Source organism: Tyto alba, unplaced genomic scaffold (genome assembly GCF_018691265.1).
Source record: "Tyto alba isolate M040663 unplaced genomic scaffold, T.alba_DEE_v4.0 Super-Scaffold_3, whole genome shotgun sequence".
Classification (NCBI taxonomy): Eukaryota; Metazoa; Chordata; class Aves; order Strigiformes; family Tytonidae; genus Tyto; species Tyto alba.
In genome coordinates this window covers 9,429,846-9,445,801 of record NW_024881304.1, presented here as the reverse complement: position 1 = coordinate 9,445,801, position 15,956 = coordinate 9,429,846, and the positions used below count along the sequence as shown (strand labels likewise).

At 46.4% G+C, this 15,956-nt stretch overlaps 1 protein-coding gene across 3 annotated transcripts in view; it reads right to left on the bottom strand.

Annotated features, from left to right (window-relative positions):
* MTMR14 (myotubularin related protein 14) overlaps positions 1 to 15,956 on the bottom strand; it is a 34,448-nt gene that overhangs the window by 18,308 nt on the left and 184 nt on the right. For all 3 annotated transcript variants that reach the window (XM_042799610.1, XM_032994921.2, XM_032994922.2), the window contains exons 2-10: positions 15,765 to 15,904; positions 10,276 to 10,384; positions 9,172 to 9,247; positions 8,408 to 8,468; positions 7,722 to 7,844; positions 7,117 to 7,190; positions 3,555 to 3,625; positions 2,881 to 2,955; positions 371 to 437 (exon numbers count right to left, since the gene is read on the bottom strand). In XM_042799610.1, coding sequence (XP_042655544.1) covers positions 371 to 437; positions 2,881 to 2,955; positions 3,555 to 3,625; positions 7,117 to 7,190; positions 7,722 to 7,844; positions 8,408 to 8,468; positions 9,172 to 9,247; positions 10,276 to 10,329 — 601 coding nt within the window. In that variant the 5' untranslated portion in view covers positions 10,330 to 10,384; positions 15,765 to 15,904. The remainder of the gene's footprint in view (positions 1 to 370; positions 438 to 2,880; positions 2,956 to 3,554; positions 3,626 to 7,116; positions 7,191 to 7,721; positions 7,845 to 8,407; positions 8,469 to 9,171; positions 9,248 to 10,275; positions 10,385 to 15,764; positions 15,905 to 15,956) is intronic.

Here is a 15,956-nt window from a genome sequence, read left to right as displayed (position 1 = left end):
TTAAACAGACAACTAATGAGACCCTGAGCTGGGGGGACAAAACACAGGTGTCCGTCAAAATAAGAGCAACAGTCAACAAGCAGAGGAACAAATATTTCTTCTCTTCAGCTTTAAAATAGTAAAACATTAGGTAAAATTTTCAGATATCCCTCCATCCCTGGGACGAGGGATCAGAAAGTTCCCCTCTAAGAGGTGAGCTAGAACCCCGAGATGCTAGGACCATCATCTTGCCTTGAAGAAAGCAAAGATCTTTATAAAGCGACTCTTCTGTATTGAGAACTGATCCACAGTGGCACTAACACCATCAGCTGCTCTCCTGGAGACAGCAACTGCTCCAGTTAGAGCACTGGGAGCAAGGAATTTGCCTTACCATCACTATTGATGATGGAGATCAGCAGCTTCAGGTAGTTCTGTGTCTGTTGTACAAGGTCCCAGCTCTGCAGAAAGAAAAATGATGGTAAGGGTCTGCCCATTGCAAAAGGCTACTCTGCAGTTCAGAGCCTGCCATGCTTTTGACTTCTCTATCCAGAATAGCAAAGCAGAAGTAACTCTGTGGCCATCCCTCACAGTGACAGACATTCCCCTTGCTGCTCTAATCAATCCCCCCATCCTCTGGCATAAGGCACGCCGGGACAAAAGACTAGGCAGGGGGGAAAAAAAAAAAAAAAACAAAAAAACATCTCTACTGTCTGCCTGGCTGGCACAGAACCTGCTTGCCTGCAGCCCCAAAGCTCCAAGCAGACCATGCTCTGAGAGACTAACGTGAGCCAGCAAACACCTGCTGAGCACTGACCCAGTTCTGCAGCCCCCCCGCACGCAGGCACTTAACCAAATGGCTCAGCAGCCATGCTACAGCTGTGTACGTGATGCAAGTAGCACAATGGGGTGAGCAGGCCAAGGCCAGCAGCCCATTCCCACAACCCAAGCGCTTTGCTCAAAACTCTCTGGCCCTTGTAAATGGTCCCAGCAGGCTGCCTGCAGAGGGCTGACCCACCCCCAGCTGCTCCAGACAGGCACTGGACTTCTGCAGTAACGCCCAAGTAGCAGCAGCACCACAGAAGGGCTCTGAACTCAGAGGCCTCCAGCACTACAAGAGATGCAGGTGAAAAACATCAGAACGAGCCCAAGCACACCACTCGACCACTGTGTCATGAGAAGATGCAGGGAATTTCAGTGGCCTGATCAGAGCCAGAGCTAGCTCAAGGAAAATAGGATAGCACTGGCAAGGAACAGGCAAGGAGAAGGCCACACGTTTCATTGTGACAGTGTTAGTGGTATAAGTGACATCTGACCACAACAGAACACTTGCCGTGTGCTTGTATGTGTGCACGTGTGCTTGTAACCACACTTAAGATTACTGTCAGACAAAGAACATATTGCTCTGCTGTGAAGCCTGCACAGCAACAAAGGAGTAAGGAAATGGGGAACACACTCAGCCTGGGGCAGAAAAACACATACTTCCAAAGTCTTTTATCTGCCCAATTCAACTCAATCTTCTGCTTATGCCAGAAGGAATCATCTACTCATCCAGTCTGGTCTCTCTATACCACAAACTGGAAAGTTTTGTTCAGCTGCCCCAAATACAGCCTGAAGCTTGCACTTGGCAATGTCTCTGCCCAGAGAAGCACCTCAACTAGGGGTGACAGCTCATCACTCCTTTGGCAGCATGTTCCAACAGATCATCCTCAAAAATAACACACAAGACTGCTTTTCCTAATTTGAAGGTCTGATTTCAGACTGCAGATATTGCTTCCTGTGCAGCTTTTCTTGCCCAGATTGAAGAGTGCTTTAGAATTAGTATTTTCTCCTTGCAAATGTACTTACACATTAATCAAGTCAACCCTCCATCACCTTTGTGATTAGCTAAACAGACTGAGAACTTCAGCTTTAAGTGAAGCACCTTCTCCAGTCCTCAGATCACTTCTGCATCTATTTATTGCACCCTCTTCAATTTTTAATATCCTTTTTAAAATACTGGCTGCTCAGTATTCTAGTGAACAAGTTTTTAGCCATAAACAAGCTGTGGTCCCATTAGTTCTGCTTCAACACCGCAAGCTACTTTTCTGTGATTCTGCTTATGCTGGCACTTAAACATTATTTACATCACTGACTGACAAACACTGGCCCAGCACAGGGAGCCCTTCTAGTTCTGTGGTGCTTCCAGCCACAGAGCACAGGGGCATGACACGCTCAAGCACAGTCAATCATTACAAAACCTGGGGGGATTGGTAGGTCCACAGATGTGTGAAATGGAGCACACTAATCAGCAGTATAATGTGATGCTCCCTGGTACAAACAAAGGTAAGCCTTGAAGCTTGGGCAAACATGAGAGTTCAATTATCATTTGTGATGCTGTCACAGCAACAAGGAATGGAGATATGCTACGGTCAAGTATGATTTTCTACTCATCTCCCATAGGACAGGCACCTTGCACACCCATGAAGAAGGTGCCCAGTCACTTGGCTACTGCTCACATGAGGGAAGACTGACCTCTCTCAAGACTCTCCACAGCCAAGGAAGTCTGCCCACTGCAGGCACATGCCAAACTAAGATTGCAAACAAGTAATCCTGCTTTCCGTCTCCTGGCATGTTCCTTACCTTTGTTAGCAACAGATCTCCCTAACAGATTGCAAGCTTTATGCAAGCTACAGAAAAAGATTTGATGTTACAATCAGCTGCCTTGGGACACACCAAGCCACGGAGATTTTGGGTAAAGAATTTCCACTGCCATTCTGAGCAGTCAAGTAAGCAGCTTTTCTCCCACTGGGATGGTATGAAGTGAGCCAGATTACAGCAACAGGAGCAAGTCAGACTTCAAATCTTTACCAATCCTTCCTGAATGAATCTCTGACCTCCCCCAGATACCCCTGCTTTTCTCACCTGGTACTCGCTCCAATCAATATTCAGAGATTGGGTCAGAGAGACTGGGATAGTCAATGGAGCATCTACATAATCCTGCAAAAAAAGCCAAATGTAATTGGTCAGAGAAAAGCCACAGTGTGAATGCAGCGAGTTCCAGAAAAAACAAAACAACTAATGCCAAATGGTGCATCTAGAAGAAAACATCTCAGCAAAGCATCTTTGGATGCAAAAACCTGAAGTGGTAAGAATTAACTCATAGTTTCTTAGAAGGACTAGTGGACAAGAGGAGCTTTTTGGTGCTCCCAACGGTGAAAGTCAGGGACAAGGCATGTTAGTTTCTGAATTCCTGTAGGGCTCCTCCACTGAACCACATCCTTCAGCAGGAGGCAGAATATGAAGACAGGACTGAGGACAGAGGCTATCAATAACATATCAGATTCAAAAGCAGGAGCAACCCATACCTACCATGAGAGGTCAAACATCCTGGACTTCAGGATAACGATTAATTTATTTTACACAGGAATTTCACAATGAATAATTTAGTATATTCACTCTCTGTTTTGTTTGTCCTGTTGGTTTCCTCCTTTTGACCAGAAATGAGCACATCACATATACACCATTGCTCATGAACTCTGAGGCAAGACTTAAGCCCAGTAAAGCCCACAGCTCTTCATTTTGTAGCATCCGTGTACCTGTTTCCAGTTAAATATGAGACCTTCAGCTGTATAATCCCGGTCTTTGTACTCCTTAAAAAACTCACAGCCTGCAAGAAAAAGAGATATGAACAACCATTCAGCTAACTGATATCTAACAACTGAAGTGCCCTGTGGGACTGGAAGTGCTGGCAGCCCCAGGCTCCAGAGCACCAAACCAATCAAAACTGCTGCGTGCGGGAAGAGAAGAGCAGCAATCATCAGTGTGCAGCATGGCCTCCTAGCATCAACAACCCAGAGCACTCAGCAGTGAACACACTCACACAGCAAAGGGCAAACTCCAAACACACAGCAAATGTGAAGTTTGAGGGATGGATTTAATTCTTTCCCAAACAAGAGGTTTCACCAAGGAGTTATGCTTTCCAGGGCCACTGGCTTTTGGACAGATCTAAGGCATCAGACTGACACGCTGAGTGAGAAGGAACCAGCAAAAGGAGGTGTTGGCAGAGCCCTGGGGAAAGCCAACTTTCACACAGCATCTGCTGCAGGTATCAAGAAAGAGCTCTGTCAGAGGTGGCTGTGATTTCTCTCACATTTAAATCTCCTCTTTCAAACACGCAAATTGCCCTATCTGAAGGAAGCAGGTACATAACCACTTCCAAGGCTTCCCCCAAGCCTTCCTCTTCTGAAGTTTGTCCTTTGACTCTGTTCTTCTCAAACAACCATCTGAAGTCTCTGCTGCAAACTGCAGTCACTTAGTCACAGCCAAGCAGCACTATTAGCACTGTGGCTGCCTGCAGGCTACATGCAACACCTCTCCCAGTGTCCTGTGTGTGCCCCAGCACCCACATTACCAAGATACTCCTGTGCCAGGCACTGAAATGATTCTTACCCTGCAAGTCACAAGTAACTCTAATGGAAAAAAAAAAAAAAAAAAAAAAATCTTTGTGCAAGGACAGAACTAGCCCTCAAAAACACACAGTCAGGAAGCAATCTGTCAGTTGAGATTTAACTCCAATTAAACAATAGCTTAAAGCAAAGAATGGGGGATTATGGCAATAAGTATTAGCATCTACAAATGCCAACTACCAGTCAAATGGAAAAGAGGGGGGTTTCTGCACTGAAGAGCACAAAAGCTTCTACAGGTACCCCATTTTAACCCAAGACACCCTCTGCTGGGTAAAAAAACAGCTGGATGGCCAAGCCCAAAGAATGGTGGTGAATGGAGTGGTGGTGTTCCCCAGGGCTCAGTACTGGGCCCGGTTCCGTTTCATAACTTTATTGACTATCTGGATGAGGGGATCAAGTGCACCTTCAGTAAGTTTGCAGATGACGCCAAGTTGGGTGGGAGCGTTGATCTGCATGAGGGTAGGAAGGGATCTGGACAGGCCGGATCGATGGGCTGCGGCCAACTGTATGAGGTTCAGCAAGGCTCAGTGCTGGGTCCTGCACTTGGGTCACAACAACCACATGCAATGCTTGCCTGGGAAGAGTGGCTGGAAAGCTGCCCAGTGGAAAAGGACCGGGGGGTGTTGGTCAACAGCCGGCTGAATATGAGCCAGCAGTGTGCCCAGGTGGCCAAGGCTGCCAACAGCATCCTGGCTTCTATCAGAAATAGTGCCCTGTACTCAGCACTGGTGAGGCTGCACCTCAAATACTGTGTTCAGTTTTGGGCCCCTCACTACAAGAAACACATTGAGGTGCTGAAGAGTGTCCAGAGAAAGGCAATGAAACTGGTGAAGGTTCTGCAGTACAAGTCTTATGAGGAGTGGCTGAGGGAACTGGGGTTGTTTAGCCTGGAGAAAAAGAGGCTGAGGAGAGACCTTATTGCTGCCCACAACTACCTGAAAGGAGGTTGGAGTGACCTGGGTGTTGATCTCTTCTCCCAGGTAACAAGCAATAGGACAAGAGGAAACCGCCTCAAGTTGTGCCAGGGGAGGTTTAGATGGGATGCTAGGAAGTATTTCTTCACTGGAAATGTTGTCAAGCATTGGAACAGGCTGCCCAGGGAAGTGGTTGAATCACCATCCCTGGAGGTATTTAAAAGATGTGTAGATGTGGTGCTTAGGGACATGGTTTAGTGGTGGACTTGGCAGTGCGAGGTTAATGGTTGGACTTGATGATCTTAAAGGCATTTTCCAACCTAAACAACTCTATGATTCTATGTCTGGACACTGCCTTGCTCACCTAAGACAACAGGATCTCAGAATAACTTTAGAAGCAAATTACAAACCAGAAATTCTTCTAGTGCAAACCTGGAAACTTCAATAAGAATGAATTACGGCATTTGGCCAGTTACTAGAGGGGTTGCCGGTGCATATGCCTTTGATTTAACAGAGTGACAACATTCTGCTATGGACCAGCACTGACGAAATCAGGCAACATCTGCAGGGAGAATTTCCAGTTTTATAGGGTTTACCTCTAGTGTGGCAGTGAAGAGCTGCTAAAAGCAACTGTCCCAGATGGAAGAAGAGGAAGGACCACCACTGCATATTGCATACAATATGCAGAACCCCATACAGTAATAACTCTACAGCTTAACTCTACAGAGTCTCTTCTTCCTTATTCTTTACAAACCCTACAAGAGACCTGTGTACACCGTCTCTCTCATGTTCTAAATTTGGTGAGGCATACAGCAACAACATATACCTGTGCTATGCGCTACAAAAACCAGTAATACTCTTCTTATTCCTGTACACCTCGGTAACGTGCATGGCAAACTTTATAGAAATCTTCATGCAGCTTCTCTGAACTGTCACTAATTTCTGTATGAAAGGAAATACAGCTTTTTTAGAATACAAAAAAAAAAACATTTAAGGGCAACAACTAATAATCAAGGAAAAGCTTGGGTTTGAATAATCCACAACAGTTTTATTGCATTTTGGGTGGTTCTTTTGTTTTGTTTGTTGTTTTTTTCCCTCCTCTCCCTTTCTTTGCGCACAAGGGAAAAAGAAGAGCCCTTTCTTGCAGAGAGACCTCAAGCACAGCAGTCTCACATCCAATCCTATCACCGAGCCTGACATCAGCAGGCAGCAATATTCAGCTCATCTTTAAGAGTGCAGCAAGTGACCCAGCAGTGGTTGCTAGGCACAGGGACTAATATAGCCAGGGAGATGGGCTGGAGCGGTCTGCATCTCAGTCGCACATTACAGGCTCAGGTTAACAGTTCTGCCTAGCACTGGGGATATCTTACAGTGGTGCTCTGGAACACTAGAACTAGGAAATACTCTTAAGAATTGGGGTTTTATATAACATGGAGCAAGATATATATTTTGCATCAAGTAGTAATTTGGAGTTGCAAGGCTGTCAAAGGCCATCTTAACCCCAGCTCCACCTCTGGGATTTTTTTCTCCACGCTTGAATTAATTAGAACTGCTGAGAAATTATTTTGCCACCTCAAAGAGTGCCTAATGCTGACTCACACTGCCAGAGCATCCAGATTCATTGTACTGTTCTCGGTTAAAAGAGCTTCTCTCCAGAGAGAGCATGGAAAACATTCAGCAAGCCACAGTCATTTCACCACACACTCAGGTAGTTCCCAGTCCCCAGAAACGGATTGTCACCTGTCCCTTGGGAGTCCCTCTGGACATCAGTCCTGTACCTGGATATGGGATGGAGAGAAGCGTGAAATCAGCATAACGTTGAGCTTTGTCCACCTTCTCGGATGATGTCACACTGCACAGAACAAGAGGAAAACAGCAGACATTTGTGGAATATTTTTCACAGAGATTTCAGCTCCCAAAAAGCTACCTGTCATGTCTCCTGGCAAAATGACTTGACTCATTAGCAAGCAGGGGCAGAACTTACTCATCACATCCAAATAAATAGGTATAGCCCAAAACCACTAAAGCTTTCCCCTGAGAGAAATACCAGAAGAAACATCACCCTCTATTCCTGTATGCAAGCAGAGGGCTCCTTTATTCTCCCCTTTCTGAAGGGGTGACTAGCACATCACTGTAAGCTCTACAGAGAAAACCTGCTCAGACTGCAAAAGACAGACAAAAGCAGCTATCTTGCCCACCGATACAGCTTTCTTTGGCCTAAAACCTTGGGATTCTCTTTACAGCCTCAACTAACTGATCCTGCTGTAGTGCTCCTCCAGGGACTGGACCCAAGATGCTGAGTGCATGCCCAGTAGCAATTTACACGTAGAGGCTACACTAGCTGCAATCCAAACCCTGCAGAAAAGCAAATGAACCGACTCACTTCAAGCCAAACTTCACCTTCTTGTTTTCCACCATCAGGTCACAGATATATCGGACAGACAGGTATCGAAGCAGCTTGATGTCATGCCCTCTGACCTTGTCAAACAGCTGGGAGTCTGCATTTCTGCAAGACAGAACAAGGCAAAACAAGATGAGCATGGAAGACTGACCACATTGCGTCTGATTCTTTGCACAATACTGCCACAGTTCTTCCCTGAACTGCTTATAGCCATAAGCCGCATAGCACCAGCCTTGTCTCCACAGGTCAGAGTCAAACTCTGCAGTGAACTGACACTGCAAACTTTGTGCTTAGGGTCCCTTCCCCATGTCCTACTCTATTCAGCAGCAAGCACATAACATACAGAACAATTTCTCCATCCTGAAGATGTACTTTTTGATGAAGGAAACACGTCTGTGTAATTCAAACATCTTTTTAAATGGCTCTATATATTCCTGTCTCCAGCCCTTCCCTCTGGCAAGAGATTAGCAGGCTCCAGTTACACTGGGTTCAGCCAGCCAGTAGCACTCAATACTCTTTTGAAAAAGCAAGGAAAGTAAGACTCCAAGCTTGGTGATGGTCTCAAGCCTGTACCTAAACCCCAGCCTAAGAAAGAGCAGAATTCAGTGGCTGAGCCAGTCAGCTTTGGTCCAAACTCCCTTTTCCCCATCCCAGTGATGCATACAAACCTAAGTGCAGAATCCTCCTCTGAAATATCTTCTGCATCTGCCCAAGCATCGTCAGAACCTCCTGCAAAGAAAGCAGTAAGAACCGAAGATTGTGTAAACCAACACAATCCTCATTCTGACAAGACATGCACATGCCCAAAAATGTCATGGTTTGGCGCCCTCTCTCCACACACAAGTGCTCTCAATAGTTCCCCACATTTCCTGAAAAGCCCCTTTTCTAACGTAACCCCGCTGTCATTGCAAAGGACCTAGGCAAGTCAAGCCCATTACTGACACCCAGAATGACACCCCAATAGTGCTTTGTCAAGCCAAGCTTCATCTCCCACACTACAGACAACCAATAATCCCCTGAAGAGCTTTCCCTAGAGTGCAGAATATCTCACCATTGGCAGGATTTGATGCTCAATGATTAGCCAAGCAACAGCAAGTTCTTATCCTCTTTCTTTCATTACTCCCACCCCTGATGTTTGGGAATCAGTATCCAGAATCCTTTGGGCTGCCTTACTTGCCTACATGCTTCCCATAACTCACTCTTCAGCCTCAAGTTCTTGTGTCACTGCTTCTTATGAGCTACGGCACTCTGTCCTGTAGTATAGTGCTTGGAAATGCAGATGAGATTCCAGTCTTTCCTCTGTTATGCAGGGCCTGATTCAAGCAGGTCCACACTAGAGCTCTGCATCGGCTCTCGGGAAGAGCTTGCTCTCCTGTGTCCCAGCACTGACCAGCCTTACCAGGTAGACAGCAACAAATGGCTCCTCACTCACCTGAGAAGATATAGTTGTAGCCAGTGCGCCCATAGAGCTCTCCCCAGCCAGCCAGTGTTGCTGATCTGCAAATATGCTGGAGGAAGATTTTGTTATTAACCACACATGCTCCAGGAGTCTTTCACTTATCAGGTCTCTGGCCTATTTGCTGTCACAGTACATAGAAATGGTTGGTACCTACAGCTAATGCCTCTCAGCAGTCTCCCCTGGGACCCTGGTCCAGATCGAGTTCTCCAAACACATCAAACTCCCAAGTGCCTTTATCTGTAGCTAGTTTCTAAATCCCACTTTCATCTCCAGTTCCCTAATAGAGTCGATTCCTGCCAAGTTAGCAATGTCCATGCTCTGTTAATACCCTGCTTGAGCCTTATTTCCACATTTCTGTGGATAAGATTATGGATGGTCCCAGTATGACTCCAGGCAGTTCACTCCTGCAGAAAAAGGTCAGCAGGTTCAGCCCACGATGGCTTCAGTCACGCTAGATTAAAGTTGTCACAGGTATGATTTTACTATTCACACAGTGTTGCAAAATTGAACTAAAACTGAATTAAGCTACTTAAATTCCAAACGAGACTACTCCTACAGGGCTTCATACAGTTTAAGTAATCCACATAAAGATGAATCTAATTTAATTTTCTTACAGATCCCCTTGCAGACAAACCCACAAATTCATAAGACCATTTATTCAAAATTGCCTCCCCAGGGAACAGACAAGGGAAACTTCTCTTTAGAGAGAAAAGTTATTCAAAGGGAGCTCACTGCTGGGAAGAGTAAGGGGCAGAAACTGACAACAGTTGTCCTTCCCCTCTCAAAGACCAAATATCTTTGGTCCTTCAGAAGGGACACATATATGGAGAAAATATTAGCTCTTTGGTGCAATGCTCATGACATGGTGGGGTAAAATAGCCTGAAGTCCCCACAGATGATTTATGCAGCCTACACAGCAAATGCTACGCACTACTACAGGCTGCAGGCTTGTACCTAAGAACAGACTTTTACAGCATTTGGAAAGATGACAACCAACTGAAGACGTGGCTGCAGAGCTCAAACGGCAGGGAGAAAGTTCATTTTCTAAGTTAAGACAGGTAACCCATGAAGCTTTACCTTTCCCTTGTACAGAATGACTGGGCAAACAAATCGTCCTCTACACCTCGCCATCTTACTTCGGTTGATAAGGTCCTGCAGTTTGCCAACCTGCACAGTGCTCTCAAACCTAGTGGACAGAGATTCGGTTCAGTACACAGAGCATCTTCTTGCACGTCTTTCAGCAAAGCTGCTACAGACGCCCTGGGCTGTAATCCCCATCTCTTTCGCCTAGAAGCCCACTCTGAAGTTAACAAACAAGAGGACACTTCTTTAAAAAATGCTTCCAATGCTACACAACATATATGGATGCTTTTTTATCTCTTTTTCTTTATTTTGAAAGACCAGCTGCACAGTACATGACAGAAAGCATCTTCAGGAGCCGGTAATAGGAGTACTGTCACAATGGTCTGCTATAGACTAACATGTGGATTACTAATGAAGGACTGCCAGACTAAACCAGTGTCTACAAAAATGTATGTTCTGCTTTCCTCTCCACCACCTTTCCACCAAAAAGCTCAGCACTACCATCAGAGTGAATTCACTACCAGAGTGATAATTTTGCAAGGAAAAAAACCAAAACAAAAACAAAAACATCACCAAACCAAACAAAAAAGAAATGAGAATAAAAGCTCGAACACTCCACAAACCTTAGTTCTGGTCACTTGAACATTTGTGTTGCCAAGTAATTAGACAGCTGTCTGTAAATCGGCTAGTGGGTTGAGCAGGGTAGTTAGATTAATGTCAGCTGCATCTGCATAACTACATTTTGGTTTTCTAGTTAAAGTTAAAACAGAAATGTGTTCCAAGTTGGAGACATTTTGGAAACAAGTTAAAACTGCTGCAATTTGTCCCAGTACCAGTCTACATTTGATTGGAATCCAAACTGACTTCTGAACTACACTGACCTCCTGGAGGAACTGTCAAAGTAGGGAGAACCTGAGTTTCCACAAGGAATTGGAGAAGCATCCAGACTGGCTAAACAGAAACCAGATGAAGTCTGGACATAGAAAGCTGCATGGCCATGCACTTAGAGACGATTAACAAGAATTTCTAGTTATCCCTTTCCAATAGCGGAGCTCAGTAGAAGAGCCTAGATAAACTGGTTGATCTCTGGATGCTCATACGTTATCAACATGGCAAGTCTGAAAAAAGGGACAAATAAGGTCACAAAAAAACTCTCCAGTGGGCCGGAGAAGCACCAGCACTACTGTGCAGAAGATCTGTCCACAAGATCTCAGCTGAGATAAGGCATCTGATTGCAGTGAGCTAGCCACTCCTGAAAAGCCAGATGAGTAGGATGGCCAGGGGACAGTCTATGCTGCAAGAGAAACCACCACAGACTGATTGGCAGAGCAGATGCAGATGAAGTGAGGACACAACAATATATGCATTAGGGTGAAGGAGAGAACTTACAACAGAGGGAAAGAAGAACTCAGAGGCGAAAGACAGCGCTGGCCTAAGAACAAATATCTTTATACTGGAAGTTAAGAAAGTTGCTAAGCTTCAGAATCAGTGAGAGTGTGGAGCAAACTACCTGCAGCTGTCATTCTAGGAAGGATTAAAAAAAATAATCTATTATTAACATGGAAATTGATCTGTTTATGGAAAATATTATACAAAGTGGTGCCAGTGGGAGCAGGGAAACAGCAAACAAGACCTTCAAATCCTACTTTATTTTTTTAAAAAAGGATTTGATTCTCAGAATTCATAGCAGAGGCTTAAGGTTTTTGATGTTTCCCGACACAGACAACCATTTTGGCTGTCCAGCTCCAACAAGCTTTGACATATTCCAGAATTTAAAGAACAAGAACCGAAGCTAATCTTCTTTAAATGTTGTGGACATGATGGTGCTAAGTGCAAAGACAGGAAAATGTTAAGACAGTGTACTGTACATGGCAGTGCATGAGGAAGTGTGCAGGCAAGAAAAGCATGTGCCTGATCAACACCACCAAAACTCTGCTCATCACTGTCACTGCAAACAGCCAAGAGCTCCGCTCTGAAATCTGCTTTCCTCCTCAGATTTTGGATCCTCAGATCCTCTGTGAATAACACATGTTGCAGGAACAGTCTGTGAGCAACTTGAGAAGAGATGCCTTTGTGTATAATTCCCAATACCAAACTATTTTGGAACTCTCAGAGATTCTGAAATATAGATTTGATTGCGGGGTTGTTTTTAAATGAACACACACAATGAAGAGACACATCCTGCACTCTGCTCCAGCTGTCTTTATGTTTCCTTTGCAAAAGCAAATACAGAGGTAAACAAGAACTTTAATATGATGTTACCATAATACCTCCATGGCACTGCTTCTAAGTCCAGAAGATGGGATTCAGCAAAAATCAAATGCCTGGAAGATTAGAAATTGTAAGAGAAGCACTTCCCCAGGAGCTGAGGCAAGACAACAGGTTTCACCTCTCAGCACGCTAACTGTGCTTCCCTGGAGAGACATCACAGCGCTGGGGAATGAGTCCAAGCAGCTTGGCAGGGACCCGGGACGCAGGGTGAGCTGAAGCCCAGCCCCCCGCCGGGGTCACAGAAGGATGAGCCCCTCTCCCAGGCTCCTGTGCCTGCTCCTGGGGAATCCTGAGCACACGCTGGAGAGACCCGCTCTGCTATTCGTCACTGCTGCGCTACAAACAGGGCGCTCTGTTCTCCTTGTCTCAAGAATCATTGTTAGTAAAACTAGAGATAAACAAGAGCTAAACATGGTAAGTAAACACAGTTGTACCGAGACTACTGTAGGGAGGGGGAAGGCTGGTCTGAAAAACAGGTGCAATGCTCTTACAGGGACGAGTGATTAAATGCAGCATCGGTAAGAGTAAAATCTATTGAAAAAGATGCAGAAAACAGAGCACTTCAAGAGCAGCGTGAAAGGACATCATTAAGGCTGCCTGGCACAAATTAGAGAATGAGGTGGAAGGAATGTCGTGTATCTTAACTCTTTAATTTTTTTTTAACTTTTGGGTGCTTTGGTTTTTTTTTTTTTTTTTTTGTTTTTTTTTTTGTGTGTGTGTTTTTTTTGTTTTGTTTTGTTTTGTTTTTTTTTTCTTCAAAAGTTTGTTTTCCAGAAGATACTGCTGGGCAACCTTATCTCTGTATTAATTCCCTGACCACCCTCCCCCTAAAATCAGATCCCGAATCTGAATTAATCTTTTTAAATACAAGGGAAACATTTCCTATTAGCGCAAACAACTGTTTTGGCAACTGTATAGTTTAGACAGGCCTGAAGCAGAGATGTTTCTCCTTGGGTAGCCATAACAGCATTGGGACCAAAGAATTTCCTCTCACACTGTTAGATTACATGCAACTGCTCATATTTGTTTGGAGTGCAGACACGTAACAGGATCATCAGGTGAAACCAGAGACGTGGCCTGTGTTGGAGATGTGGATGTTTTCATCAGACACAGTCACAGTAACTCTAAGACTGAGTCAAGAACTGAGTGCATCCCTCCGTTTCCACTGCCTGCAGCACCTGCCCTCTCCTTCTGGGGGGACATCAGAGATTTCCCAGCACAGGGAAGGCACTCCTGGCTGACAGACACGTTCTGATACTTTCTGTGGCTCCTCACAAGCAGCACCTGACCAAGGGACATACAGACCAAAACCACACACCAAATTCCTCCTGCTACCTCATGTACCTGCCTGGATTTCAGAGTACTGCTAGCAAACTTTGATGAAGCAACACCCTTTCTTCCCGCAGCTGCCCAGCCACAGAATGAACAGGATCAGGAAACTGATCTGTGTTACAAATACTCATTTTTTGCTGGTTCCCCACAGAGCTTCAGAAGCAGCTGTACCAGCAGAACTGACGGGGCAGCGCAGAGTTCACATAAGCAAGAACTGCTTCCAAAAAACCTTGGTGCTCTCAGAGGTGTGAAGTGTCTTCTGCAAGCTTCAGGAAATCTTACCAGCTAATTAAGAGCATTACAAAGATAAAAGGCAGCCAAAGAATCTCAGTCCTAGAGGGAGCGTCCCGTTCACTGGAAGAGGTTCTTGTGTTCTGTAACACAAGAAGTGCTACAGTCTCTATTTCATAATTATTCCATATAGTACAACGACAAAACTAAAAACTGGATTTGTCTAAAAGTTGCTTAGCAGTTTTTATAGAGATTATCACCCAGAAATCAGGAGGAGAGGGATGATAAAGGGTAGTCTGTTTCTGTGACTCTCTGGTACAGCAAATCAAGCCTTGGAAAGAAGCAGCATTTAAAAAGTTAATTGCCACTGACGGTTTACAAAAGTCTTGAAAGAAAAAGGGGTAATGAGTGTGAGTATACTTGTTTTGAATACTTATCAGAACAATTAAGCACCCTTTCCTCTTGAGAGAGCAGGAAAAGCAGAAGCATTTGGTTTCTCTTCCCCCTAAAGACCCTCCTAGTTACACTGACAGCTTCAGACTTCAGCTTCCCTTTTTTTGCAGCAGCAAGGGGTTTAATATTTTCTAATCTGATCTAACCGTTAAGCAGAAATTCTCCCACCTGGCAATCAGCTGGGGCTGTTTTCCACAGACACCCTCCTACAGCACCTCGCCCACGTGCCAGCGTGGTTTGCCTTCCTCAGGCAAAGCACCTGGACATGAGAGGGGAACTCAGTGACCACCATCCTTCTGAATGCGTTACTCTGGTCACGGACACAGTTAAGACTGCAAAATTCCATTATGTTTTGTTGGAATAGAAAATAAAAAATGAGAGGCTGTCATTAGCGCTGCAGGGAGCAGATAACGCTCAGCCAGACCAACGTGATTCTGAGCTTGTGGGTCAAAGTCCAGAAATGTGTTGGCCTAGACTTGCACTAAACTGCAAGCAAGCATTTCCCGTTACCTCACTGAACATCAGCACCCACTGACCCACGGTGAAGGCAGACTATTTCTGTCAAGATTGTCTTGTCTGTCCAGCCCCTAACAGCCTCCCCTGCTCCGAGATGCTTTCCAGACTAAAGTTTCTCTAATCAGAGACCTTCCAGCAAGACCACAGGTGCTTCGTCAAGACGGGGAGCATCGCACAGCCCCGCTCCCAACCACGAGCCCTTCTGAGCGCCCGGGGTGAGCAGCAGCGCAGCAATCGTTAGGATCCAAAGCTGCTGGGGCGAGCAGCTGGGCTGGGCGCCCCGCTGCCTTCGCACCCCTCCCGTCACAGGCTCAGCTCGGGCAGCTTTCACCCAGGGACTCGGGGAGCCCGGAGGGACTCGGGGAGCCCGGAGGGACTCGGGGAGCCCGGAGGGACTCGGGGAGCCCGGAGGGACTCGGGGAGCCCGGAGGGACTCGGGGAGCCCGGAGGGACTCGGCAGCGGAGCGCAGCCCCGGCAGGCAGCGAGGGGAGCCCCGGCAGCGGCGTACCCAGCGCCTGACACCACCGGCTATAATTAGCCGCAGCGCAGCCCGGCGGGGCTCCCCCCGGCCGTCGCGGGAGCTCCGCGGGGCAAAAACGCGAAGCCGCCCCCGCCGGTGGTCGCTCCGGGGGGGGGGGGGGAGGGGGGGGGAACCGGGGGGGGGGGGGGGGGGCCTTACAGGTCGCGGCCGGCGTCGCGCTCCAGGAGGACGATGTGCCGCGGGTAGTGGGCGCAGACCTCGCCGTGCGCATTGGGGATCACGCTGTAGCGGTAGTCGCGGCCGAAGAGCTCCAGGCAGCGCCGCTCGATCCGCTCCACCTGCGCGCAAACACCGGTCAGCGCCCACCGGCACCGGCACCGATACCCCCCC